The 27,613-nt window shown below is 39.5% G+C and overlaps 2 protein-coding genes across 2 annotated transcripts; both read left to right on the top strand.

Annotated features, from left to right (window-relative positions):
* The first annotated feature begins 494 nt into the window (after positions 1 to 494).
* On the top strand, positions 495 to 23,387 carry LOC101744761 (DDB1- and CUL4-associated factor 8). Its single transcript, XM_012693207.4, has 11 exons — positions 495 to 933; positions 1,013 to 1,391; positions 2,479 to 2,687; positions 8,354 to 8,527; positions 8,958 to 9,133; positions 10,048 to 10,223; positions 11,186 to 11,363; positions 13,626 to 13,765; positions 14,991 to 15,186; positions 17,379 to 17,498; positions 18,178 to 23,387. The coding sequence occupies exons 1-11, from the start codon at positions 816 to 818 to the stop codon at positions 18,346 to 18,348; spliced, it is 2,037 nt and encodes a 678-aa protein (XP_012548661.1). The 5' UTR covers positions 495 to 815; the 3' UTR covers positions 18,349 to 23,387.
* On the top strand, positions 23,387 to 26,797 carry LOC101744904 (acidic leucine-rich nuclear phosphoprotein 32 family member B). The gene is made up of 3 exons (XM_004929364.3): positions 23,387 to 24,268; positions 25,543 to 25,738; positions 25,821 to 26,797. Exons 1-3 carry the CDS (start codon positions 24,164 to 24,166, stop codon positions 25,868 to 25,870), a joined length of 351 nt encoding a protein of 116 aa, XP_004929421.1. The 5' UTR covers positions 23,387 to 24,163; the 3' UTR covers positions 25,871 to 26,797.
* Positions 26,798 to 27,613: the final 816 nt, after the last annotated feature.

The raw sequence follows: 27,613 nt of genomic DNA, 5'->3' as shown, positions 1-27,613 counted from the left end.
GCGCAAACATTCGTACAATGTACGAATATTTGCGCGCATGTCAGTGGCCGGCATAGGAATGAAATGTGCTAAAAGTGTCGATTAAACTCATATCGATATTATTTTTATTAAAAAATTGAGCTATTAGTACTATCTGAAAGAGATTATTGGCACTATAAAAATCCTTTATTTATTTCCAAATTCGTATATTGGCCTAGTGTAGGTTAATCACCTCACAATGCTAAATAAATAGCAGTTCACGGATTTTACTTCTATTAAATCAAACAGGGTAATCTTTTTTTTATTGTAAGAAACGGATGTGAATGTTTACGACGTATGATGCTACATCGCCTGTTGAAAAAGGTTGATCATGTACTAATTTTCATATAGTGTTGTGTAATAAAAAAAAATTAGCCAGCAATCAGTTTTACGTGCAGCTATAGATATCTCACATCAAAAATAAATTTAAATTAAGATTACTTTAATGGTTTCTATGCCTCTAAAATGTATTAATCAAATGAACTGTATTTTAGATGTTCAGTTTGTTTGAAAAAAAAAACATTAAAATAATTTCTACTCGATAATTGGAATTAAAATCGATTGCTATTCCTATACTTATCGATGAAGTCTATCACTTTTTACTCACTATTTTTCATATTTCTTGTTGCCAAAATCCTTTATGTTCGCAAAGAAATTATTTCATAAATTAACTGAATATTTCCGTTTTTCTTTGAGTTTCAAATTTTATTTGCTTCTAATCTACATATTTAAAGCTTTGTGATATTTTTTATTTTCACCTTGAAGTGACCAGACGGACGTTGAAAAGCAGTTAAACTATGGATGATAATAATTCCAGCGATGACGAATTTAGAGAATCTCCTGCAAGTCCCAAATCAGGTGGTAAAAAGCTTAAACTTAACGACGGAAGCTCTCAGGACAGTTTCAAGGAGACTGGTAACTACAATTAAAATTTCTGTAATTAAAAACATTCGTGACGTAAAGATTTCGTGTCCATTTTGACGTTTTTTTTCAGTTTCGAACAGCAAAGATGAAAATATTGATAGTGGAGTGTCAGCAGATAAATCAGAGAGCACCAGCAGTGAAGGTCACAGCGCTGGAACATCAGAAGGGCCGTCTAACGAGTTGGTAAATGCAGCCCCTTCGACCAGTAATATTCATACGATACTTCTGAACATACGACGTCCAAAACGCAATAGAAATTACCGAAAAAGGAAGACGCCTGAGCGTGATACTGATAGTAATGATACTTCTCAAGATTCTGATGATTTATCTAGTGAAGACACTCCACAGCCAGCGAGACAGAATGAGAATAGTAATTCAGAAACAGAGAGCGATGATCAGCCAAGATATATGGATTTGTGTGCAACAGAATCTGATAGTTCAAATAGTGGGTAAGTGAAAATTCAAGATTATTATATCTTCGAACAATCTAATATATTTTTTTTATAAATTTAGAACAAAGAGTATATAAATATCTGACTGTATTAATTTGTCTTAACTAACAGGTTTAATTAAAATAGGTTAAAACCACCATTTAAGTTAACAATGAGTTTGCTGTGAACAAGCATGACACCCATTGTAGCTTAAAGAAAAAGACCTATGGTGTTTTAGTATCAACAATTTGCTTATGCTGAAGGGCAAATCTTATCTGGTATGAATTTTTTACGGAAACATGTATCTAAAAAGTGGTCATGATTGAGTTCCATGATGAAGGAAAACCGATCTAATGAGTTCAAAGTGTTGGACTTTTGTCTCATTAAATTTTAAGATAAGATAGGGGAGTAATTACTTAATAGCAGTTGGGCTATGATTTTCCACCCATTAAGTGCAAAAAGAATTTGAATTCATTTAATACTTTAAACTTTCTTAGCTTATTGTCTGAATCTTTTTATTTACCATGTAATCACTTATAATTTTATGAATCTATACACTATTATAATATGTAATATTGTTTAGTTCATTCCTTTAATGAAAATTGATAAATAGTTTTCAAGCTAAGTGGGTGTCCTCTAGAATAGTCTGTTGTAAGTTGTGGATTCATAAAATATGAACTTAAAAGTATGTATAGCAAATGCCTACCTGGACAAATTTATACTGTTTTTGTCATACAACATGTTATTAATATTGTAAAATATTAGAATTTAGGTACAGATATCGACGCTTGAAAGGCAAACTTGACTAAGCGACAATGCGTGAACTTTACAGTAGACTAATTTAAAGTTGAAATACTTGAAAACAAAATTTATTTTAACAAATCTAGCTGTAGTAGAATCTAGCTAGTAGCTGTAAGATTGAAATGATTTCAATAGACAGATATATATTTTTAGATAGAAATATATTTTTTTTGCGCATTGAATATGGTTATTGCCTATAATTTATGTACAAAGCAGTTATTGTCGCTTAGTCAAGTTTGTCTTTCAAGCGTCGACATAATTAAATTTTCGATTGAAGTTATTCACACACTAAAACAATCTTTAGTTCACAAAACTCACCAGACAGTCACACGTTTGAAGATTCAGATGAAATGATACAACTAAACTCTGGAGACACAGACAGCGATGAAGATGTGCCATGGAGTAGATTGAATGATGATAATGATGAAAATGAAGAATCAGAAGAAAATAGACAAAAAACACCAAGTGTACTTTTAAAAGCAAAACCAGAGCACAATTATGTGATTTTGCAAGGTATTCCATGAAAAATACAATATAGTAAAAAATCTTTATTCATGCTGTATTTAGGGAAAATCAATATGTCATTGTATCAGAATAAAAGCAATTTCTTGATTCACAATTAAGATTAATCATTATTGACAGCTCAGGCAAGGATTTAAACAATTTAATAATTATTTCTTGGCCATATTTAAAAGATCATTAAGTTCAAATTGATATTAAGCTCTAGCATTAATAGCTAGACTTTTAAAACCAAAGCTCGTTTCCATAGATGATTTTATATGAAAAAATTACAAAGTTCATTTTCCATATGTAAACTTTCATTCAGACTTTTTAAGGCAAAAGTGCTTATCACTCTGCTCTGCAGAGGCTATCAGGCTCTGCTTCATTGGTAATTTTCAGTCAAGTCATCTATCAAATCAAGCATCATGTCCTAATCCATTTGCAACTTGAATAACATAGTCAGTCCAAGTGCTAATTTGTGCAGATTCTCCTTCATTTCTGACATACCAAACAAGTATTTTTCACCTGGTTTCAATGTGTCGGGCTTTCGTTTATCCAATGATTCTTTTATGCTAATAATTAATTTTGTTAAGTCAATATTTTGCTGGCTTCTTCTTCTTCGTCGCTTCCTCATTACTTAGGGCCGTGACCACCTTGGTCTAGTCTTTGTACCAGCTTCCTCCAATGTTGCCTGCATTCGACCTGCTTGATGGCAGACATTTTATTAAAAAGTACTGAATCCCTTTCTGTTCACTCAATCCAGCCACGAAAAAAAATTTGTAGTCATGAATACTAAAACTAGGTTGTAGTTGTTTCCTGCAAAGAATTATAACATGAATAAAAAACAGTGAATAAAGAACTTTTACTGCATCAACTTTCCTAGTTTCAATTAGTGAAGTTTTTGATTGAATGCCATTGAATTCTTTGTAATTGATTTCATTTTGGATTCACGGATTTTAGCAGGCTATTTTAATAGAGCCTTAGAGAAGCCATAGAACTTCAATACTTTCTACTTTCTACTTTCATTTTTAATTATAAAATATGCTGAATGTCTAAGGATTCCAGTGAAGCCTTTCATGGTCGATAGTCTTAATGAGTTCTATTTAGATGAACATTACAGTTATTGAGATCTTACTGTAGTTATGACATGATACTTGTATTTAAACTGATTTGAGTAATGCTAATTTCTTTTTTTTTTTTTTTTCTCTCTTTTTATCTACAATCAGTATCCAGTACTTTTATTAGATGAGTTGAAATTTTCTAAGTCAGTAAGAGCGTGACTCCAGCGAGCCATCTGCTCTAAATTTAAGATTTGTCATTGAACTATATGACGTCTTTTCTCTTGAGCCGTTTACCGTAACTTCGTTTTTTCAAGGCGGCAGCCAGATTGTTTGGGTGCTTTTCCAGTCTTTCGTGGTGTTTTTGTTTAAATTTTACGATTTCCTGCATTATTGTAGGCATCCCTAGTTCTTTGTGTATTTCAGTGTTTGTGACCAACCACGGAACACCACTTATGGAGCGCAAGATACAGTTTTGCATTCTTTGTATAATACTGATATTCGAATTGCAGGCGCTACCCCATAATTCGATTCCGTACAGCCAAACTGGCTTAAGGATAACTTTGTAAATTAAAAGTTTGTTGTCAACACTCAGCTTGCTGTTACGTCCCAACAGCCAATGGAGATTTTTGTATCGGATGTTTAGTTCCTGTCTCTTAGTTTGAATGTGGTGTTTCCATGTTAGGCGGCGGTCCAAGTGCATTCCTAGGTATCTTACATTGTCTTGATGGGGCAATATAGCGTTATTAACATGGACAGGTGGACAATCGCCTTTTCGCAATGTGAATGTAACATGTACCGACTTGTTTGCACTGGCTTTTATTCGCCACTTGTGTAGCCATGTGGATATTTTATCAAGATCTTTTTGCAATCTCTGTGATGCTACAAAACGATCCGTGTGACTCGCCAATATTGCAGTATCATCGGCGAATGTTGCAGTGGTAACATCATTAACCTCAGGTAGGTCAGCAGTGTATATAGTATATAATAGTGGTCCCAGGACTGATCCCTGTGGTACACCTGCTGAGATATCGCAGAATCGTGACAAAGAATCGCTTTCTTTCACCTGGAATATTCTGTCTGCGAGATACGATTTTAGCAGACAATAATACTGATGAGGTAGCGCTGCCTTTAATTTATACAGGAGGCCTTTATGCCACACTTTATCAAAGGCCTGCTGTATATCTAGAAACGCCGAGGAGCAGTAGAGTTTTTCTTCCAAACTTTTGCGTATTTTTTCACAGACTCTGTGAACTTGTTCGACCGTGCCATGATTTCGTCTAAACCCAAATTGATGATCAGGAATGATTTTTTCGTCATTGAGAATTGGGACAAGTCTACCTTTCAGGAGCTTCTCGAAAACTTTGGAAAGTATTGGCAGCAAGCTTATCGGTCGGTATGAGGATACTTCATTGGGTGGTTTGCCCATCTTGTGAATCATAATTATGTGAGATACTTTCCAGGCCATTGGAAAATATTGGACTCTTAGTATGCCATTATAGAGTGAAGTCAGGAACACTACCACCTTCCTTGGAATTTGTTTTAATATCTCCTTGGTTATAAGATCATATCCGGGAGCCTTTTTATCCTGTAGTTTTGATATAACTCTCCAAACTTCGCGTACTGTGACTGGCCGCTGTGGGGGTAGCATTTGGAAGTCTTGTAGCAGAATTTCATTGATATGTTCCTCATGTACTAAATCTATGTCAGCATTTGGTTTAAAAACTGATTCAAGATGTTGAGCGAATGCGTTTGCTTTTTCTTGAGATGTTCGCGCCCAACCATTCATGGTTTTTATCGGAGGTTTGAATGACTGAGGTCTGCTATAATTCTTGGTGAATTTCCACAACGAGTAATTAGTTGCTGCAGTGGCTGTTAGTGTCACGAGACGATCCTCCAACGTTTTATTGTGCCAGTTGTTCAGTATTTCTTTTAGTTGAACCGCACTCCTATACAGCGCTTTCTTGTCTGCTTCTAATCTGCTTTCGTGCCAGACTCTTCTAAGCCTCCTCTTTTCCAGTACTGCCTTTTTGACTTCCAATGGATAGTTTATACGAGTTTTTACAGACTCTTCTTCAGGCGTGGACACCCAGCATGCTTCTTGGATCAGATTAGTTATGTATCTAGTCGCATTTTCAATATCATCAGGTGTTTTCAGAGCTACTTTCAGGTCAATTTTTTCATCAAGAGTTTCCCTGAACGATTTCCAGTCAGTGCTTTTATTACTCAACTTTTCAGGTGTCGTATATTCTATCACCATTGTACTTAAATTTAGTATGACTGGAGTGTGGTCTGTGGAGCTGTCATAGCACGACTCAGATTTGATATAGTGTGTTGAAAACCTTTTCAAAATAAAGAAGTCCAATAGGTCTGGAATTTTATTTGGGTCTGAGGGCCAGTAAGTCGGTTCCCCAGTTGAAACTGTGGTTAATTTGCAATCATCCACACAGAGCTTCAACTGTCGTCCTCTTGTGGTCGTTAGTCTCGAGCCCCAGTAAGTGCATTTTGCGTTCCAGTCTCTACCCACGATAAAGTGATTTCCGAGACTTTGGAAGAAATCTATGAACATATCCCCCATGATTTTATGCTTTGGCGGACAGTATATTGCTGACAAGTTAAAACAACCACTTTTGTCTTCAATTAGTATTGTAGTGGCTTGAATGTGATCGGTTTTGTAGCCAGGCATTGGGTGGTGTTTAATGGATTTTCGTACTATTATTGCTGTTCCTGCATGTCCAATACCATCAGGGTGAGTAGTGACGTAACGCACATAGTTTTTGAATTTTATACTAGAGGACGCGGTACAGTGAGCCTCGGAGATTAGCAGCACGTCTAAATTATGCTGAGTCATAAGTAGTTCCGCTTCGTTCTTATTAGGGGCGAGGCCGTTAATGTTCCACGTAGCTATTCTTAATGAAGTCATTTTGAGATCTTATTAATGAGTTTATTTATGAGCATCATTAATGCGCTCATTTGTTGTAGGATGAGGTCGTATTTCTCTGTTTGTTTGAGAAGTAATTGTTCTATTGGTGAAGAGACCGGTGGCTGCAAATCAGGAGAGTCATCAGTCTGTTGTGTGCTGTTAGATCTTATGGCTTCCGCATATGTGTTGTGTATTTGGGTTCTTTGTCTTGGGTATGCAGTCTTAAATTGCTCCCCTTTAGTGGATGGTGGATTTTCAAGGATCTTTCTTTTAGTTGTTGGCGGCTTCATCCTTCGTGCAAGGATTTCTCTGTATACCTCGCATCCTTTATAGTTGGCTGGATGTGGTCCACTACAGAGCGCACAAAGCGCAGGTGTATTACGGTCTTTTTATCGCAATCGGAGGTCTTATGGGATTGGCCGCATTTAACACAACGAGGAGGTCGCATACAGTAATTCTTAGAGTGCCCGTATTGCTGGCATCTGTGACATTGGTTTATAGACCTTCTTTTCCTCGGGTCTTCGATAACAACAGACTGATGGTATATAAATTTAAGGTCTTTAGCAGCTTTATTGTTTGGGCCGGGCAAGAGATTCACGAAAAAGGTGAAAGTAGGCTTCTTTTCGGGGCCGAATTTCGCATTAATTATTTCTCCCTTAACAATATTTCCGGTGGCTTCTACTTCTTCTTTGATAATGTCAATGGGTGTAGAAGGGTGTAAGTTCCGTATGACAATTCTGAGGCATCTTTCATCCTTTCGATTGAAAGTGTGGCCTATTAGCCCCTTTTCTCTCACTAGGGTAAGGATTCTTTTATACACATCCATGTTAACACAGTTCATCCTTAGTTGGTTTCGATTAGTGATCTTGAATGTGAACTCTGTCACGTCCGCGACAGTTTCTAGCATTTCAGTAAGTTTGTTAATGTCGTCGACCCCATATAGAATAATTGGGGGCGGTTTACTTGTTTTTTTAAGCGTAGTAGTTTCAGAGTCTTCGTCTGTTAGATCAATTTGAAGACCACTAAATTTATTTGAGGTTATCACAGATTCTGGGACTGGACCGTAAGATGTTTTCTTTCTTTTGACACCTCTGCTTACAGGAACTCTTTGCCATGGTGGTGGGCATGTGGTATCTCTTAGCGTTTCGGCAGAGTCCTCAGAGCTTTGACTACATTTTTCTTTAGCAGACGCTTGGTTTGAAAGACTTCCTAGGGACGAACTTCTTGGCCGATTTAAAAAGAGGCTAGGATGGAATGCCTGCTGAACTAACTTCTTTTGACCAGTAGCATTTACTGGCATAGAAGCCTGGGTTGCCACTTCTATGCCGTCTTCGGTAGCAGATTTCACACCCTCCGGCCCGGGTACCAGAGGGCGCCGGGGGTTAGCCGGGGCGCATGACAAATCACACTCATTACTCTGACTTTCCATATTTTTATAAAGGGGTTGGGAGAAATACTAATGATACTTTCCCAAGGTACCATCGCCACTCTTATTGAGGGAATTTAGTCCTCATGGTTTGTGGTTACCATTATTCAGGTTAATTAACCGCCGCCTGTAGCTCGGCGTTGTTGCTCATTTTGCACCACCCGGAGGGCACGTGTAGGGAGGGTCTAGGAAAAGATGGTAATCCTACGGACGCGAGCAACATCTACCCCCCATGAGTAATGCTAATGATGTTCTTTTTATATTCTTACAGAAATCATAAAACGCGAGATGGGAATAACATTTCCCTGCGGTAAAACGACGAAGACAGATGTGATATTTGAACAGAATTTCTATGGATCACTTCATGCTGTATACAGACTGGAGAAATTGCATCAGCTACAAAAACACAGGGGCTGTGTTAATTCGATAAATTTTCACCCCGAAGGTAAGTTTTATTTCCAAGAGCATATCTGAAATTTTAATTCGCTTAGTGAATTAGTGAGAGTAATTGTACTTATTTTTCATTAAAAGCATTACTAATCACTGAACTGACATGTTACTTAACATGTGATAAAGCTTGTAATTAACTTAATTAAATTATAAAACATAAAAGTTTTGCTAAAGACTGACCTGTTACCAAATGATTGAGGAACAAAATGCGTTTTTACAAACAACCACTGCAGGATGGATATTATTTGAGGAACCTAAAAACTAAGAACGAGGCCTGAATGATCGGCCAAAGGGGGCTAAGCTAACTATATAGCCTTTATTTTAATTTGATTCGTACTTCCATTGTGTGTTTTAATTGCTGAATGATATCAGTACTGTACGATATTTTGATACTCTGTTATAAAAAGTAATTGTTTTGTACACAGGTCGGCTTTTAGCCTCCGGTTCTGATGACACAAACGTCGTGATATGGGATTGGGCCAGGAAGAAAGTGATTCAAACTATAAAAACGGGTCACAAGTCAAATGTTTTCCAGAGCAAGTTTCTGCATTTGAATTCTAGGAGTCAGCTAAACATAGTCACGTGTGCTCGAGATGGCCAGGTGGGTAGTCAGAGAAATCTGTTCTTGTACAAAATTTATAATTGTATTTTTCTTACACTACTTTTTGTTTATTTATTGCATATATGGATAGACAAGCTCACAGCCTACCTGGTGTTAAGTGTTAAGTTAAGTCAAGCCAATAGACATCTAAAATGTAGATGTCGCCACCCACCTTGAGACAGGAGTTCTAAGATCTCAGTATAGTCAGTATAGTTATAGTTATTTTTAGTAATGGTTAGAGCACATAGACATCACAATGCTTGTCACCATTTACCTTGAGACATTCAAGTCTCCTCCTTCCAATTCCTGAATGCCTGAAAACAAAAGTCTTTAACCACTGCGTTCTCCTCGCTGTGACCTATGGAAACCTGGACACTGGCGTAGGGTCTGGCCCATAAGTTAAGAGTCGCACAGCGGGCGATGGAGAGAGCTATGCTCGGTATTTCTCTAAGGGACAAAATCCGGAACGAAGAAATTCGAAGGCGAACCAAAGTCGACGACATAGCTCTCAAAGTTAGCAGGCTAAAGTGACAATGCGACGCCAGGTGGGAAAGGAAAGTCCTCGAATGGAGGCCACGGAAGGGTACAAGGAGCGTGGGGCGTCCTCCAACCAGGTGGACTGACGACTTAGTGCGCACGGCGGGAAGTCGTTGGATGCGGAAGGCGGAGGACCGCATTATGTGGAAGGCATTGGGAAAGGCCTATGTCCAGCAGTGGGCAGATAAAGGCTGATGATGATGATGATGATGATTCAAGTCTCAATGGTAGTGCAAGGATTGTCCCTTTCGACTGCCGCTACCAGTGGAAATGTAATTGCTTAATGAATTAAACAGAAAATGAAATGTGAATATAGTAACTAAATATATATGAAAAGGCACAAGGAGACTTGGTTGTTATCGAGTGGGTATCGCCAGGTCCGGCTGGTGCAGTGTCCGTCGAGCGGCGGCGGCGCGACCCGGCGGCGCCTCATGGGGCACTCCCGCGCCGCGCACAAGCTGCACGTGAGCGGCGCCGAGCCGCACCGCGTGCTGTCCGCCGGCGAGGACGGGCTCGTGCTGCACTGCGACCTGCGCCACGACAACGTCAACAGGTGACGCACCCACAACCCTACTCTGCCTTTATACAATATAGTGGATATGTCACTACTTTTACTGGTGGTAGGACCTCTTATTTACCCCATGATCTGTAAGCGGAGTAAAATGTCCCTTTGGAACAAGGTGACACTTTACAAAACTTGCATAAGGCCCGCCATGACTTACGCGAGTGTGGTGTTCGCTCACGCGGCCCGCACACACATAGACTCTCCAATCTCTATGATCCCGCTTTTGCAGGTTAGCCGTCGGAGCTCCGTGGTTCGTGAGGAACGTCGACCTACACGACGACCTGGGCCTCGAATCAATCCAAAAATACATGAAGTCAGCGTCGGAACGGTACTTCGATAAGGCTATGCGTCGTGATAATCGCCTTATCGTTGCCGCCGCTGACTACTCCCCGAATCCTGATCACGCAGGAGCCAGTCACCGTCGACGCCCTAGACACGTCCTTACGGACCTATTAGATCCAATAATCTTTGCATTAGATGCCTTCAGCCCTCACCCCTCCTGGCTGAGACTTTGCACGCCCAACTGTCCTGGTGAAACTGGAAAGGCCTCCGGGCCAGCAGTAATCTCTCAATCATAAAAACAATATAGTGGATATATCAGTATTTTTACTGGTGGTAGAACTTTTTGCGAGTCCACGCGGATAGGTACCACCGTCCTGCCTATTTCTGCCGTGAAGCAGTAATGCGTTTCGGTTTGAAGGCAGCCGCTTTAACTATACTTGAGATCTTAGAACTTATATCTTAAGGTGGGTGGCGCATTTACGTTGTAGATGTCTATGGGATCCAGTAACCATTTAACACCAAGTGGGCTGTGAGCTCGATTACTCATCTAAGCAATAAAAAAAATATTATTTTTGTTGTTGTTGTTGTTGTGTAATAAATAGAGTGTGTGCAAGCGCGTGTTTGCGGGTAGTTTGGTTGTTGTGTACGAGTGCGTGCGCGCGCCGCAGACTGGTGTCGGTGAAGGAGTGCGGGCGCGCGGTGCCGCTGTACAGCGTGGACGCGCACCCGCTGGAGCCGCGCGTGCTGCTGCTGGCGGGCCGGGACCGCTTCGTGCGCGCCTACGACACGCGCCGCGCCGCCTCCCCGCTCGCGCTCTACTGCCCCGCCGCCTTCACCAGCCGCAACGTCAGTACCCGCCCCTCACACCTATACACATACTATACTTTTATTTGCTGTCGTGATTGCGATCACATGTAACGTTCTTCCGCTGTGTTCGATCATGGCTCGTATGGACCGCATGGTACAGACTACCACCAAGTGCTTCTCTGACTAGATCTGACCAGCTGGCTGGTGTTCCGCCCACGGCGCGCTTGCCCTCTATGCGACCCTCAATTATGAGCTTCTCTAATTCATGTCTGGGAGACCGCATGATGTGAAGTTAGGGTATATATAATCGTTTCTTTAAGGAAATTGCGACCTCATGCTTTTTTTTTTGCCCCTGTAAGCAGACGAGCATACGGCCCACCTGATAGTGAGTGGTTACCGTCGCCCATGAACTTCAGCAATGCCAGGCGCAAAGCCAAGCCGCTGCCTACCGCTTAGTACTCTCCACAAACCTCATTTGAAGAAGGACATATCATAACGCTCGGGAAACACCGTGGAGGGGAACCCATTCCATAGAAATGTCTCAAGATGAGCAGCATTCGTGGGGAATGGACTGAGATTTTTGAAATTTTTTTATGAAAAATTAAGAACGTATTTCGCACCGAATCTATGTATAATTAACTATTATTAAAAATGCAATACAACAATATGGAGTGCAAAGGGCCCCTGACCAAGCTGCATAATGAAAGCTTCTTAAGGTATTGGTCAAAGCTTTTCGCTATCAAACCGTTTAACGAAACAGCTATTGGAACAATCATGGTTGAATCAACATGCCACATGGCGGTAGTATCTTAAGCGAAGTCTACGAGGTATGGTGACGCGCAAATCCATCTATTGCTGTAACGTCAGGCTTATTGACTACAATAGACCTGCCTGCGACAATAGATCGGTCCCAGTAGACGGTATGGTAACCGACATAGCCCAAAGGATAGCGACGTTGAAGTGGCAGTGGGCAGAGCGTATTGCTCGTAGAACAGACGGTCGTTTGGGCCGGAAAGTTCTTGAGTGGCGACCGCGTACCGGAAGACGTAGCGTGGGTTAGACCTCCCACAAGATGGACCGAAGACCTATTGAGGTTCACGGGGATCCAGGCTGGATGCAGGCAGCGCAGGACCGGTCTTTGTGGCGAGGCTTTGGAGAGGCCTATGTCCAGCAGTGGACGTCTGTAGACTGGTAGAATAGAATAGACGGCCATTTTAAAGAACCGTAGATTGGGGGGAATAGGGACTAGGAGTAGAATAGGGACAAATTTAGGTTGTCACAATGCTTTTGTGAAATTTAAATTATAGTTTAATTTAGTCATCAGAGTTTTGTAACTTATTAAAGAGATTGAAAAGTTAATTACCTAAACAATTAAGTTAATTACCTATACAACTAAACAGTGCCAGCCATATCTAAAAACTATTGTCTCCGTATACGTGACTGGACTCACGCCAAAAGCCAAAGTGGATCATCAGGTCAAGTTAGTTTTTTAAGTTTTTGTGTATATTTTTCAATGAACTATCTATAATAATGCATCGTATATGAAAATTTAAACCTCCGGAATCATTTTAATCTCAATTTGTAAGAAATTGGTAAGAAAAACCTTTGAAAATTTGTCTTAGAATTGGAAAGGAATTCTCCCCAATCTACTGAACCGGTCGAGGTTCGTGTTGATGATAAGATGCAGTAAAATCGACAAAACCATATCTCGAAGCGAGTTACTGATGGACAGTCCTAGCCACTTGTGTCTATATGTGTACTCTTCATTAAGGCTTCGTCAAACAGAACGCGTACTTAGCGCGCGTCAGAACGCTAAACTGACGGCGCGCTATGACGCCGAGATGTGTTGTACTACTATTGTAATAAACTGTTAAACAGAGCGCTAGCGCTAGCAGTAAGTACACAACGCTCTGTCACGGCGTTAGGACGCTTTGACGTCAGCCGTTGTAATTTTTTACAAATTTTATTTTAGCGTCCGAGTGAATGTTTATTAAAATACTGGATAATGCCCGAAAAATAGATAGAAATCGTTAGAAAATACTCAGGCTTATACAATGCCACATCGGAATCACTCGACATCTTAATACTTTTTAATGTTCACACTGCTATCGAAAGACACTATGATTCGGCGAATGTTACGTTGCGTCAAGTAGCGTTGGGCTCATCTAGTCAACTTGTGTGACATGAAAAGAGCGCGACGTTAAATCGTAGCGCTAAGTACGCTTTCTGTTTGACGAAGCCTTTAGCAAAACGTGGACAGTCGACAACAAAATTACTGTACTATGATGTTTCCATCTGTAGGGCAGCGACTCGAAGCGCGCCAAGCTGTCGATGATGCACCTGACGTGCGCGGTGTACAGCCACGACGGCAGCGAGATCCTGGGCACCTACAACGACGACGATGTCTACCTCTTTGATGCCAAAAACGACGTATACGATAAGTCAGTTTATATTGTTATTAAACTAATTAACGGAGCGATCATTGATTTAACTTTGATTCGACCACCTGCGGCCAATCTTTTGCAATTTTAGTTGAGAGTCATTTAAAGTTTAAAATATCGAAAAAAAAAATACTAATAAAAAACACTTCTTCAGCTATTTGAATGTAGTAAACTTAATGAAGTTCAATTATAAAACATCGAACTGTTGATGCTAATACCAAATAAAACGCACTTTTTATTACAAAAATAAATATCGCCTAAACCAAATAGCTTTTCACTCCTCGATATATATAAAATGGTTACGTTATAGAATGCGCGTTTGGGATGGTATGAACATGTGATGAGACGAAAGGAAAATGAGGTTGTTAAGAGAGTGTTAACCATGAATGTGGAAGGATTTAGAGGAAGAGGTAGACCTAAGAAGAAATGGATGGATTGTGTGAATGATGATATGGGTAGGAGGGAAGTGAGCGAAGAAATGGTATATGATAGAAGAGTATGGAAGGAGCACACATATTGCGCCGACCCCAGGTGACTGGGAGAAGGGCAGGATAATGATGATGATGATGGTTACGTTATAGAATCATTCTTGTCGAACCCAACGCTTGCGACGAAGGATTCGACGAGTAAATTAACCCACAGACACAGCCCACTGAGTTTCTCGCCGGATCTTCTTACTGGTTCGCGTTTCCGATCCGGTGGTGGTTCTGCGAAGCACTGTTCTTGCTAGGGCTAGTGTTAGTAACGTCGTCCGATTTGAGCCCTACTTGTTACCTACTTGTTAGGTTACGTTGACAGCCTCTCGAGGCTATCAGCTTAGGTAGGAAAAAAAACGACGTCAGGAGATCATTACCCAAAGTCAAGTGCTGTAAGGCGGAGGATCGTTCATTGTGGCGGACTATGGGAGAGGCTATTATAGATATTTAGATATTTACTGGTGGTAGGACCTCTTGTGAGTCCGCGCGGCTAGGTACCACCACTTTGCCTATTTCTGCGGTGAAGCAGTAATGCGTTTCGGTTTGAAAGGTGGAGGAGCCGTTGTACTTGAGACCTTAAAACTTATATCTCAAGGTGGGTGGCGCATTTACGTCGTAGATCTCTATGGGCTCCAGTAACCACTTAACGCCAGGTGGGCTGTAAGCTCGTCCACCTACCTAAGCAATAAATAAAAGAAGGCCTACATCCAGCAGTGGAGAGATACAGGCTGATGGTGATAACGTTGCAGGGACAGCACGAGCGCGTCGGAGGGCTACTCGAAGCGCTACAGCGGGCACCGCAACAGCGCCACGTACAAGGGCGTGTCGTTCTTCGGGCCCGGCAGCGAGTACGTGGTGTCGGGCTCGGACTGCGCGCACATCTACGTGTGGGACAAGAGCTCCGAGGCCATCGTGCAGTGGCTGCACGGCGACGCCAACGGAGTGGTCAGTGACTCCCCCCACTCACTAGTCCCCACTAAGGCTCCTCACTGTAATTCATTGAAATTATAACTTTAAACTAGAGATGAAATGGATAGCCGGTAACTATCCGGTATCCGGCCTATCCGACCATGCTTTCACTATCCGGCCGGATTTCGTATAGTAAAATTTAAGAAAATCTCATGGTTATACAAAAGGCAAATAATACCACAATAGGCTATGGACAACTTTTAGTTTTTATAATCGCACGTCAAAAGTGATAGTTTTATCAATTAGTTTGTTTAATACTCAAAATTAACAAGTGGTAAATTGTGGAGAATGAATACCAAATCGTCGTCTGACCGAGTCGTCGCGATCTCCGCACACGTGCGACAACACCCGAACGCGCACGAATGTTTCCGAAAGGGCCGATTATCCGGCGCTCCGGCCTCGCAGCTTGCCGAATATTCGGTATCCAGTATCCGGCCAAACCACTATCCGTTTCATCTCTAGTTTTTATTATATATTACATAGAAGAACGACGGTTATTACATAAAATAATTTTTTTTGTGGCAGCAACGAGCCGCACGTACCTACTTGAAAGATCTATGTTCTGTGAATTTACATACGGGCTCCTACGAGGTCGAGCAAACGTTGTTCGGCGAATCGTTGAGACACTATATGAGGCGTAACAAATAGGCGTGCAACATCGCGGAGAAAAATCATCGGTGTCCGGATGTCGATGTTTTTAAAAGTAAAATATCAATTTAAAAACATCGATCTTACGATATATCGATGTTTTATTCGATGTTTTTTACAAATGACATAAACTTTTTTCGAATTCACACTAAGGGATTTTTCATACGAACTGAGGGTGATCGAAAAAATCCAAGTACATATTTGTAATCTACGCACCATAATACCACAAGATCAGCATTCAAATCCATTCAAATCTAAAATAAAAAAAGGTAATATTTAAATGGTATACCAAAATATTTCTAAGCATGCCACGAAGGCAACTCACGAGAGGTATTACTTTGCTGATTGTAAGAAAATGTTGTGCACAGATTTCTTTGGTTAGCCTTTCGAACGGTTGCAAAGGTTGAATGATTTCGCATAGGCAGCCTATTTCACTTGATGTGATCACTGGAGGCGCGTCTGGGTGGCACAATAATATCGGCCCAACAATTCCAATTAGGTCATGAATATAGATAATCTGTGTAGCTCAGGGAGAGAACGCAAGATGGCGCCTTATGTCGGTGTACGATAAAACATCGTTCATGAACAATCAGAACAATGATGTATTGCCAATGTTTTGGTATTAACGTCGATGTTAAAACATCGATTTTCATGAACGAATGTTTGAAAGACATCGATGCTTAGTTTGCATCCCTAGTAACAAGCACTCTACTTTCATTAGTAACTGTGTGCTTAGTGCGAGTTTTTTAACGTTGTCGATAGCGTAAAAGTTAACCCAATTTTGTATGCAGTTGGAACAGCGCCCCTAGCAGCAAACGTACGCAAACGATCCCATTCCATACAATAAATATGAACTAACTTTTACGCTATCGAGAATGTTAAAAAACTCGCACTAAGCACACTGATCCCGTCGAGCAGCCCTTACAAACGACTTCGCGACTATTACGTTCGCGAACGGGAGCGAGCAATCTAGAGGACTGCAGTGTTAAAATGGAGCGTAGTCACTAATAGAGGGTGTTGAATGATTTCTGTACATTATATAACTTCTAAAATTTGACTCAGTGAACTAAGAATAAATACGTTTATTAATTTTGAAGTGAAACTTCTTTATCGACGTAGCGAGGAAAAAACGTATGTAACGTTTTTCGGTTACGCGCCATCTTAATTTCTTCCGTTGCGCGCCATGTTTATTTTATTTCTATTTAGTTTGTTATCAACATCGCTGCACGTAAATTCAACAATTTCTGAATCGCGCTGACTAGATGTTACACAGTTGATAGACGTTCTCGTATTTCTCGTGCTAAATCATACCTACCTGGCGTCGGGATACCGTGATCCTGCAGGCGGTTCCCTCGGGGTGCGGCTGCTCCATTGCACTGCGGAGTGGTTGACCCTTGCATTCTTTTTTTTATTATTAAATTTCACTTCTACCGTGTGTGACTTGCACACACACACTTTTTTTTGTTAAAGGAAAACCTGCAACACCAGCTCGTAACGGAATTACTTATTAACGTTTCCAGGTGAACTGCATAGAGCCTCATCCCCGTTTCCCCGTGCTGGCGACCAGCGGCCTCGACAAGGACGTCAAGATATGGGCCCCCTACGCTCGCGCAGACCCCAAGTACGAAGGATTAGAAAAGGTAGCGATCTACAAATATTTATTTATTTACTCTACACTTCATGTAAAATTTAGATTGGCGGACTTAATGCCTAAGGCATTCGCTACCAGTCGACCAAAGGTAGTGCAGAGAAAAGAGTAGTAGGTGGTATAAAATATATAATAGTGGTAGGTATAAAATTAATTTTTTTTTTATTGCTTTTGTAGGCAGACGAGCATACGGCCCACCTGATGGTGAGTGGTTACCGTCGCCCATGGACTTCAGCAATGCCAAGCCGCTGCCTACCGCTTGAATTAAATTACAAATACACACATAAAATATATACATACCATACATACTACAACTACAACTTAATAAATTTATGACAGACATTTCAGAACAGACTCCACGCCGAATGAGTTACGAACAAAACTAGAAATATTTTTTTTATTTTTGTGGCTTAGATAAGTGGACGAGCTCACAGCCCACCGGGTGTTAAACGGTTACCGGAGCCCATAGACATTCTATAACGTAAATACCGCCACCTACCTTGAGATATAAGTTCTAAGGTCTCAGTATAGTTACAACGGCTGCTCCGCCCCTCAAACCGAAACGCATTACTGCTTCACGGCAGAAATAGATAGGGCGGTGGTACTTACCCGTGCGGACTTACAAAAGGTCCTACCACCAGTAAAAATAATAAATACATTAAATATTCCAGGTTGTACGTGAAAATAGCGAGTCCCGACGAAGGAGTCCGCTGTTCAACGACTTCCTGCCGACCGTGTACAACGCGTGGCGCAGCGAGAACCAGATGTACGCGGACGGCGACATGTCCTCCCCGTACGGGGGGAACATCGAGTTCGACGGAAACGTCTGCACCGCCTTCTAGGGGACTTCCTCCCACCCCACCCCCCTGTGCGTGCTGTCTGTGGACCTGTGCCCGGGAAGCTCTGCTGAAAACCACGCATCATGATCACTTCGGGATGGTTTGTGGGCGAAACGAAAACTTAAGTTTATTGGATGCTGCGCCGACATGATGGCGTATATGAACCCGTCTAGAGACACGGCTTTTGTATGTAATACTATAATTTGAATATACGAGAAGACGATTCCTAACTTATTGCCTCCACGTTAATCAGCTGACGCGCAGGGTCGATGACCCCGTACACGTGCGATGCGGTTCAGTGCCTACGCCACAGAATATTATTAACTTGCAAGTATTTTTGCGTAGGTTAGCAAAATAATTTAATTGTGTTTATAGTTAAAATGGTTTTTAATGGAATAAAGGATAGTTGTGTAGTCTGTGCTAGACTCTTATAAATACAGAGGATAAGCTATTTGGCTTTCATTGAACCTTCACATTTATAGGGTAGTCTGTGATCGACAATCACTAACAATTTGATGGAGGGCAGAGTACGGATAGAAGTTTAGCTTTCCTAATACTGTTGGATTATTTAGTTCTTTGCTTTTTATGTATTTTTTATTAAATATCGGAAGACTTGAATAGAAACAGCTAGGACTGCGCTTAGAGTATCTCTGCTAGATCTAATCAGGGATGACGAGAGTCGTAGGAGAATATCACCGACATAGACCCGAGGGTAGCGAGTTAAAGTGGCCGTGTGGGGGGATCAGTTGGTCCCTGAAACCAAACAGTCTCGAGCGGCCCCCGGGGCACGCAAGTCTGTCGTTGTGGCCACTTTTAAGAGATCTATGTCCAGCAGTGGACATGTGTGGGCTGATGATAAAGCAGATGTTCAGCGGAATGTAGATAAAACTTTAAAATATTCAGGAAATTTGATTTGATTAAACACTCTTTGGGGACATTTTTTTTCAAAGTGAGTTGTTTTTCTCTTCCCTCCTACTACTCTATAGGCTTCCTCAGAATACTATGTGCTGTAAGAGAACGTGACCGGTAGATCGGAAGTACCTCTGTCCACGGAAACAGAATAGTCAATGTACAGAATTGTTTTGTTTTTAAAATGCATCACAAATAACATTCTCAACTGTTGATTTACCACGACGTGAACATAAATTTGCATTGAAGTAGCGGTTCTCGGAGTGCCTCTGCCTTGTATATGTAGCAGCGAAAGTGTTCACGAGTGCTCACGGTGACCAACAATGTCGCCTGTTCTGCTGTCAGTCTGTCTGTCTATTTGGTTGAAGCGACATTTTATGTAACTTAACAGGAGAGCCATTTAAGGTAAAAAATTTGGAAAAAAGTCAACAAAAAACTTGTTCAGCTATTTGAATGGAGTAGCTTAGTTGAAATTTAATTAAATATATCGAACTATTGATGCTAACACCAAATAAAACGCAGCTTTAATTACAAAGATAAATGTCACTTAAACCAAATTGTCTTTCACCGGTCGATATGACACATAAATTAAAACATAATATATGTACCCGATTTATTTTTATTACTAATATAGGAACACCATCTAGATATTTGTTTTGCAACATCACACTATTAAGCATGTTTATATCCGAGGTGTATATATACGTATTAATTTTAATTTATTATAGTAAAATAGAATAATGTATATTTAAAGATTAGATTGAATGTAACTTAGCTTCTTTTTTTCATGGTTAGTTGAAATTGATTTTAATTTTTCTCGTACAAGTCGTTGCGATAAATAAATTACTCTACGTAAATACGTCACACGTTTATTTTCGTTTTTTTTGTGTTTTATTTGACTTAAACAATTAAATCTCGAATTAAGAAATACTTAAACACATACCGTGTGTTAGTCTGTGGGAAATTTTTATGCGGCATTGAAATTTCTGTATTTGCATATCCTTCTCATATCTTTTTCATCAAAATACCGGTATTTATAATTTAATTACTAATTTATTCGTGCAACCGTGATTGAATTGTAATTACATCAACATGTATTAATATAAATTTGGGTTTTCATGTTAATCGTCTGAGGAAATGTTCAAACGTGTATGAAAATTAATTTTTACACCTTGCCGGACGTTGTCCGCGACGGAACAAGAAGTTGTGAATTACTGTCAGTGGCTAAATACATCAATATGTAAAAGCCAAAAAGAAGAAAAAAAGAACAGCTGCCAATGTTTAGTCTAGGTGAGTCGGAGAAGTCATTGACCTCGCAGACGCCAGCGCCGCGCGTGTGCGGATATTTAGGAAACCTTGCTGTTATTATTCACATACCGTCGCGTTTAGTAATTCCCCAAATTTTAGGGAAAATTGATTTTTTTATATCATTTAGTGTCCCATAAATTCACAGTACTTATAGTGTTTTTTTTGTAAATTTTATTTTTGCACTTATTATGTGATGAGTCCACGAGTAGGTAGGTACCCCTGGCGAAAAAATAACTTGCTCTCTTTCTCAGATGGAGGCTGGAACCTTTAAACTTGCAAGTTGCCAAAATAATTAACGTTCCATAATGGAATGCATAAGCGAAACTTATAATCAAATTTTCGTAGTTTTCAACAGTCATGTACATAATTATGTAGATGACATCTATCGTTCGTGTTGATGTAGTATCGGCAATCTGTAGTATAATATAAAATGCTTTGTTTATAGAACCATTGTACAATATATCGCATCTTTAGAATCATAGAGACTCATTTCGAAATTTTTGGATTTCGACTTTAATTTTTTTTTTGCCTTTGCAGACAGACTAGCGTACGTCCACCTGATGGTAAGCGGTTACCGTGGCTCATGGACGTCAGCAATGCCAGGCGCAGAGCCAAGCCGCTCTTCAATTAAAAAATGAACCTAGAAGGACCCTTTTCAGGGTCTCTTAATAAATCAAATGACCAAAAGTAACTTATAAAGGGACAAACTCATCCATTTGTCTCTTTCACTCCGTCCCCTTCCTCTACACACGTCCTTTCGGTTTGAAAACTTTATTCGATGTTTTCCAAAAAAACATATTTTTTTAGTTGATTCTCTATAATTCTAAAGATATATGTACAATATTAACGACGATTGAATCTTGTGTGTGTGTTTCCTGCCTTAGCTGGCAAACGAGTAGGTATATTGGTCCCATTATGGTGAATGATAACCATTCCAATCCAATTCCGGTCCAAATTGCGGTAGGCAGCGGCTTGGCTCTGCCCCTGGCATTGCTGAAGTCCATGGGCGACGGTAACCACTCACCATCAGGTGGGCCGTATGCCCGTCTGCCTACAAAGGCAATAAAAAAAAAAAAAAAAAAAATTCCTTGGCAATTGGCATCAGCAAAGCCGGGGCAAGCTGCTGATTACCGCGAGTCACTAAACCAAAGTTTAATGAACGAAGAGCTTATTTTACCCTGATTTTAGTTATATGTACTAAAGTCCTTCACGTATGTTTTTTTTAAATGTATTTTGGTCGAATGTTTAAATTGTCAATACGCGTGACCATTTATGATTCGTAAACGTAATGCGTCCAAACCAATACGATTAATATTTATCGACATAATCCCAATAATATTGGCGGTTTTTTCCCCCTGAAAATATTCACCTGAAAATCAATAAGAATTGGTTGGAATCCAGTGTTGATAAAAGCAAGCAGTCAGGGTCGAACTCTGGCTCACCTATGCACATTAATATTCTATAAAGTATATTCAAAAAGTAAATCGTGATAATTGCTTTTTTCCAAATAAATGCAACAGCTTTAAAATTGACTTGCTTGATTCTGGCGGAGTAGCATAGACGTCTCGAGCGTCGAGCGATAGTATAGCGAAGACGATTAGTGGGTTGGCCCTTACCATCTTCGGCTACCGAAGTTACAGATGTCTCGCGCGCCCCTAGGCACTGGGACCTCGTAGGGAGTTCGGCCTTCAGCTCGAAGATAAAAACTACCATCAACATACGAGGTGGAGCGCCATTCGTTTCTAATTGGCGTACCTATTTCATATGTTTAGTACTAAAAGCCAAAAGCACGCTGCCATCATGTGCGAAGTTCTGTACTTTATCATAGACAATAAAATGTTACCCTTAGTTCAATTGATTTATTAGTTATTTCCAAAATACTCAATGACTTAACAAAATTAGTAGAATATATATTAAAAAAAAACTTAAAAAGTGTCTATTATTTTCATAAGCATATCATAAGTAGCAATCGCTGACTTTTTCAATTGGTTCAACCCAAATGCCTGTGATATATAAGTTCATTTGAAATTTATATTTAAATAAATGCTGTGTAAAGGTTTTGATGTTCTTATTTTTCATAATTTCGTTTTAGTTGTTATTTGTAGTAAACGAATATGTACCTACTAAGCTAACGAGCCCAGGTTGTCAGCCGGGTAGTGGTCCCGGTAACTTCACAGCATGAAGGTTTCATTACTAAGATAAGTACAAACCTTTTGATGTTTTTCAAGTTACTAAAATGCTATGTTTATACATTTTCATACATCACACACATTTTTGTACTAGAGACTACTAATCCATATTATGGGAACACATCTTGAAATAACAATTAATTTTATTAGTCTGCGGTTACATGAAGTTATGTGATCCTAAACTAAAACAATAAATTTATATTATAAACTAACAATACGACAATAATATGATACAGTTGTAGTAGATGAAAAAGGCGTCATCTTGTCATTTACTTATTAATGGTTAAAATCTCCATTGTTAAGATTCAGGCAGGTACGTTAACATTGTCCTTCTAAAGTTATTTTGTTTAAAATTTCCTAGCAACGGAATCCTGCATTAAATTCTTGAACATATTGTTTGGGCACTTCGATACTTTCGGAAATTAAAAGTTTTTACCTTGCTTTCAGAACCACCTACACATATTCCGCCTTTTGTATGTACATTTAAATACCATTTTTAACCATTAATATTGATTTCACCCCAAATCGATATTTTTACAACTGTGAAAACTAAAAACTTAAATATAATGAAGAATGTAAATGTTATAAGAGTGAATGTTTCAGTCGTATTATGTAAATAAAGATGATTAATGAAAATTTTAATGGTATTATTTTACATGTAGATAAATTGTTCTTAAAGGCGTTACAATAATTACAAAATCTGATATTACTTTGAAATGTATTAAGTTTGGTAATTTTTTTTGTTAGATATCTTGGTTAAAAGTGATACGAAATTTGACATAAAATGTATTAATTAGCAAGGTCAAAAATAGCGTACAACGATTCTGGAGAAATAATATTAATAAAATATGGGAACAAGAGAGGAATAAATTCGTAATATTTACATATGCTGTTATTTTAGTAGAAATGCCTTATCTTAAATGGAATAATTATATTGACTCAATTTGCTTTATATTAATGCCATGTGCACACAATGAGACAAACTTCCCGCCATTTTTATAAACTGTGATTAGCGCCACATAGTGACGATTTTTGTAAATGATACAGTCGACGCATGTAGTTTTTACACTGTATTTTGAGAAAACGAATCGCATCTAAATACAAAAGACATTCTTAGTTTATCAGACAAATTTCAACACAAGATGAGCAGGTTTTTTTGTTGAAAAATTGTGTATTAATCATATAGGAATACACATCATTTCTCCACATGCTTGTCATAGTTTTATAATGGCTGCCGGTTTCCACCAATGAGAAGCGAAGCGTATGTTGAGGCTCGCGCCATCTTCGTTTCAAGCTATCACGCTCGTGGCTCGTTTTAGTTTTCTGTCAGTTTGCCAGTCGCGCGTCGGACACGAACTGTTAAACAACTTCTTAGTTTGACTTTGTAATTGTACATCAAAATCAGAACAATCATGAGCACCAATGAAAATAACAGTGAAGTGGCCGTTGACAAGGTCGGCGATGAGAATAAAGGTGACGCCAAAAGTGAACTAAAAGGAGCGAAAAGGGCAGCAGAGGTGAGTGCACATGTCAAACATAATATGTATTCATTTAATCACTCGCCATTTTATCGAACGATCTACTAATATCTTCTAAACACGGTTTTGCATACTCCAGATCTCTATAATAAGAAAATCATTCCAAAATCTGCCTAAATACAGCTTACGGTAACGTTCTCTAACCGGCATATTTTCGGTCACTAAGACCAAAGAATGCGCTGCCGTGAGTGAGGTAATCGATGCGTTTAATAATGATACAAACTTTTTCAACTGGGCTTCGGTTTTAATACATTAAGACCTTGTGTTTCTTCACTTTGTTTACTCGTTTTTGGTATTATACTATAGGCATGACCTTGGCGGAAAAAACATGGCGCGGGAACGTACGCTGTCCTCATTGAGTGGTAATTTAAAAATAAAAGAAATGTTTCATATTCACTCTGCCAACCTATCTACGGTGTGAAATGTTGATTTCAGGGCCTCGTGTTATGGCTATTTTAGACTTGCTCACTGCTATTCTATGGAGTTAGCGTGATGCTAGTTTCGTAGGTAACATGGCCGGTATTCTAGTCTTCAAGTAGCATGTATATATTCAGACGCGCCAAGATTCGATGTTTGTTATCACAGTTTCAACTGTCGTTCAGCATTTGTTGCATGCAATCAAAGTACGTGGCGTTTGTTTACCGCGTTTTTGCCATTTTGGTACACAAATGAAATTTCCGCATTTAACTAATAAAAGTCAGTCAATGACCCGGTACTATTTGGACTAAATAAGTAGATGTTAGTTACTAATTAATATGTGTTCTTTTGTCTATCTGCTGTTATGATTTACGACGTTTACTGTATGAGAGTAATTTACGCTTCGTCTATGAAGTGTTTTGTCAGTTAAACATGTCTTGTAGGTTATGTTTTATTTAGATCGTTTCGGTAGTCTAGCATGGCTTCACAAGCGGTTAATGTGTGCGCGGTAACCGTTGATCGTGTCACGGCAAAAAGGCCCGTATGACGCCGGCCCCGTGTTGGCCTAGCTCTTCCCCTCCACACTTCGTATGACCCACGCTTCTTTATCGTCTCGAATCTTTGTCACCTGCTTTTATTAGCTGCATTGGCGTTTTTCCCGCAAACTTTCAATGCAAGTGTGTATTTAATACAAAATGAACGTTAATGTAATAATTATCTGTTTGCGATTTGTTTTAATTGAATTACAATTCCATAATACGTGCAAATATAGTAAAACATTCAAAGTTTTAATGTATAAAATGATACTAAGTACCTGGTACTGTTTACTGTTATAGGAAAAAACGACAGAGGCGAAAAAGGCGCGAAAGGAAGAAAACGGAGGAGGTGACGAAGACGACGAACACAGTGATGATGAAGACGTCGACGGGCTTTTTGAGGGAGAGGAGGATGACGACGATGAAGAAGTAGTGGAAGGTGAAGAAGATGATGAGGAGTTAGGAGAAGAAGAGGATGAAGATATCGAAGGCGAAGGTTAGCAATGACACCAAAATAAACGAAATGGGCAGATTACAATCAAATTTAGGAAAAACGCTAACGTTTTTGTCTGGGTTAGTTTCAGGTGAAGAAGAATTAATTGCAGAGGAGGAAGAAGACGATGCGTAATAACGCTTCGTGCCTTTTATGGACAATGTCACAGTGAAGTGTTAGTGCTCGTGACGCCTTGGACTGACGCGGCCCCGTCTCGCCCCAACTGTCTTAAAAGTCAAATGAGAGCCCCAAAGCAATAGAAGTTCACTACAGTTGGGAACACGCGGGGCCGACTCTGCTCCCACCTAAAACGGGTGCAATTCTAATTTAAATGACAAATGTAATTAATTAAGTGAAATTGAATACTGATTTCCAATTTTTTTACGATGTTTTAAGTTGGTACCGAAGCTGTACTTTAATTTTCTGAACTTGCTGTAATTAGAATATGTGTAATCAACGTGACTTAGTTAATGCTGTTGAAATTTGTCATGTAATGTACAAATATTTCTATTTCCCTTTTCTTTAGGCAAACTTTATTCTTAGTAATAAAGCTCTGTTTTAGGTTTACCTGTTGAATGGTAAAGTTGTGATATTTTTCTATGATGCCGGATATTTCACAAGTAGCATTTACTACTCGTGCGCGCCAAATTTAATGGCGCCAAAAGTAGAAGACCAAAATGTTTATTAGTTATAGTTACGTTTTCAATTTTTTAACAATTTTTCACATTTAAAGCAGTTTTAAAATTTTTGGCGGCGTAAAAGTTTTGAAAATTGAACAAAAATATGTATTAAGAAATGTAAATAATAATTTGGTTTATTGATCAATCGACATGTTTAGTTTCTTATTAACAGGCAGAGTACAAAATGAAATATGAAATGTAATTAAGTCAACCAAAGCTGTACTGAATAATAAGATACGAGGGCATTTGACACTGGAAATACTGACGATTAATATGTATCCACTATAGATTGAAATGACTTAAATAAAATTGTGGAATGTGGATACACGTATGTGCAGAGGCAGACCTGTCTGCCTGAATAAATCTGATATGAATGAATTTATTTGAGTGTATTATTTTTCTTGTATAAGTAAAGTGCATGGAAACTCGAAGGATGCGTACGTCATTTTGGACTGGCAAGCACGAGTAGTGTGTACCTGTGTAGACAAAATTTTGAAATACTGAAGTCAAAGCTCAATTTTTACAATGGACAAAGTTTTACCTATTGTTAGAGTAAATAAACCTTGTTATCATAACTTACAATAGATCTAGGCTATAATATTTGTAGTATAATCCCGTGGCTGTGTTTCCAGTAGGCATCACGTCTTACGATGTAAAAGCGTTGTGAAAGCAAAACTTCAGAATTTGCAAATTGCTTTCTCAGAGCCATCTTACCTACTGTTGAGGGTGTGGGGGACACTAAACTATTTCAGGGTTTAAAAACAGACATTCGTCGTAATATTTTGACACTTTTAGATGTGATGCGGTGTGTCGTACCTTCTGGTGAATATGCGTCTAAAACCACAAACGAGATACGGTAACTTGTGTAATAGAAAATCATCACAATTTTGTCATTGTAGATCTTATCTTGCAGTGTTAGTGGGCTCAATACGAGTAAGTGCATCGGCAATCGCGTCTCGATGCCGCCGGAAATTCTTTAATTTTTTTTACAGTATATTATAGCTTAAAACTATTTTGTATTCCAGTGATTTCGAGGTGTGGAACAAGAGATTCCTAGGTTTAATATTAAATGTGTAAGATAGGTAGGCACTGTCACATGTTTACGAAAGGACGATGAAGTGAGGAACGAAGCCGGTCGGTTGCGTGCCCCCGCCTAACGCGTGGCCTCGTTCGATTTGACGCCGTCGCCCGGCGTGGC

The sequence above is a fragment of the Bombyx mori genome, chromosome 12 (genome assembly GCF_030269925.1).
Source record: "Bombyx mori chromosome 12, ASM3026992v2".
NCBI lineage: Eukaryota > Metazoa > Arthropoda > Insecta > Lepidoptera > Bombycidae > Bombyx > Bombyx mori.
Note: the sequence above shows the minus strand (reverse complement) of the source record. Positions and strands in the feature narration are given on the sequence as shown.

Coding starts and splice junctions, on each gene's coding strand:
- LOC101744904 (XM_004929364.3), top strand. CDS start 24,164: ATGAGCACCAATGAAAATAACAGTGAAGTGGCCGTTGACAAGGTCGGC. Junction 24,269..25,542: donor GAGCGAAAAGGGCAGCAGAG/GTGAGTGCACAT, acceptor TTACTGTTATAG/GAAAAAACGACAGAGGCGAA. Junction 25,739..25,820: donor TGAAGATATCGAAGGCGAAG/GTTAGCAATGAC, acceptor TGTCTGGGTTAG/TTTCAGGTGAAGAAGAATTA.
- LOC101744761 (XM_012693207.4), top strand. CDS start 816: ATGGATGATAATAATTCCAGCGATGACGAATTTAGAGAATCTCCTGCA. Junction 1,392..2,478: donor TCTGATAGTTCAAATAGTGG/GTAAGTGAAAAT, acceptor AACAATCTTTAG/TTCACAAAACTCACCAGACA. Junction 13,766..14,990: donor AAAAACGACGTATACGATAA/GTCAGTTTATAT, acceptor ATAACGTTGCAG/GGACAGCACGAGCGCGTCGG.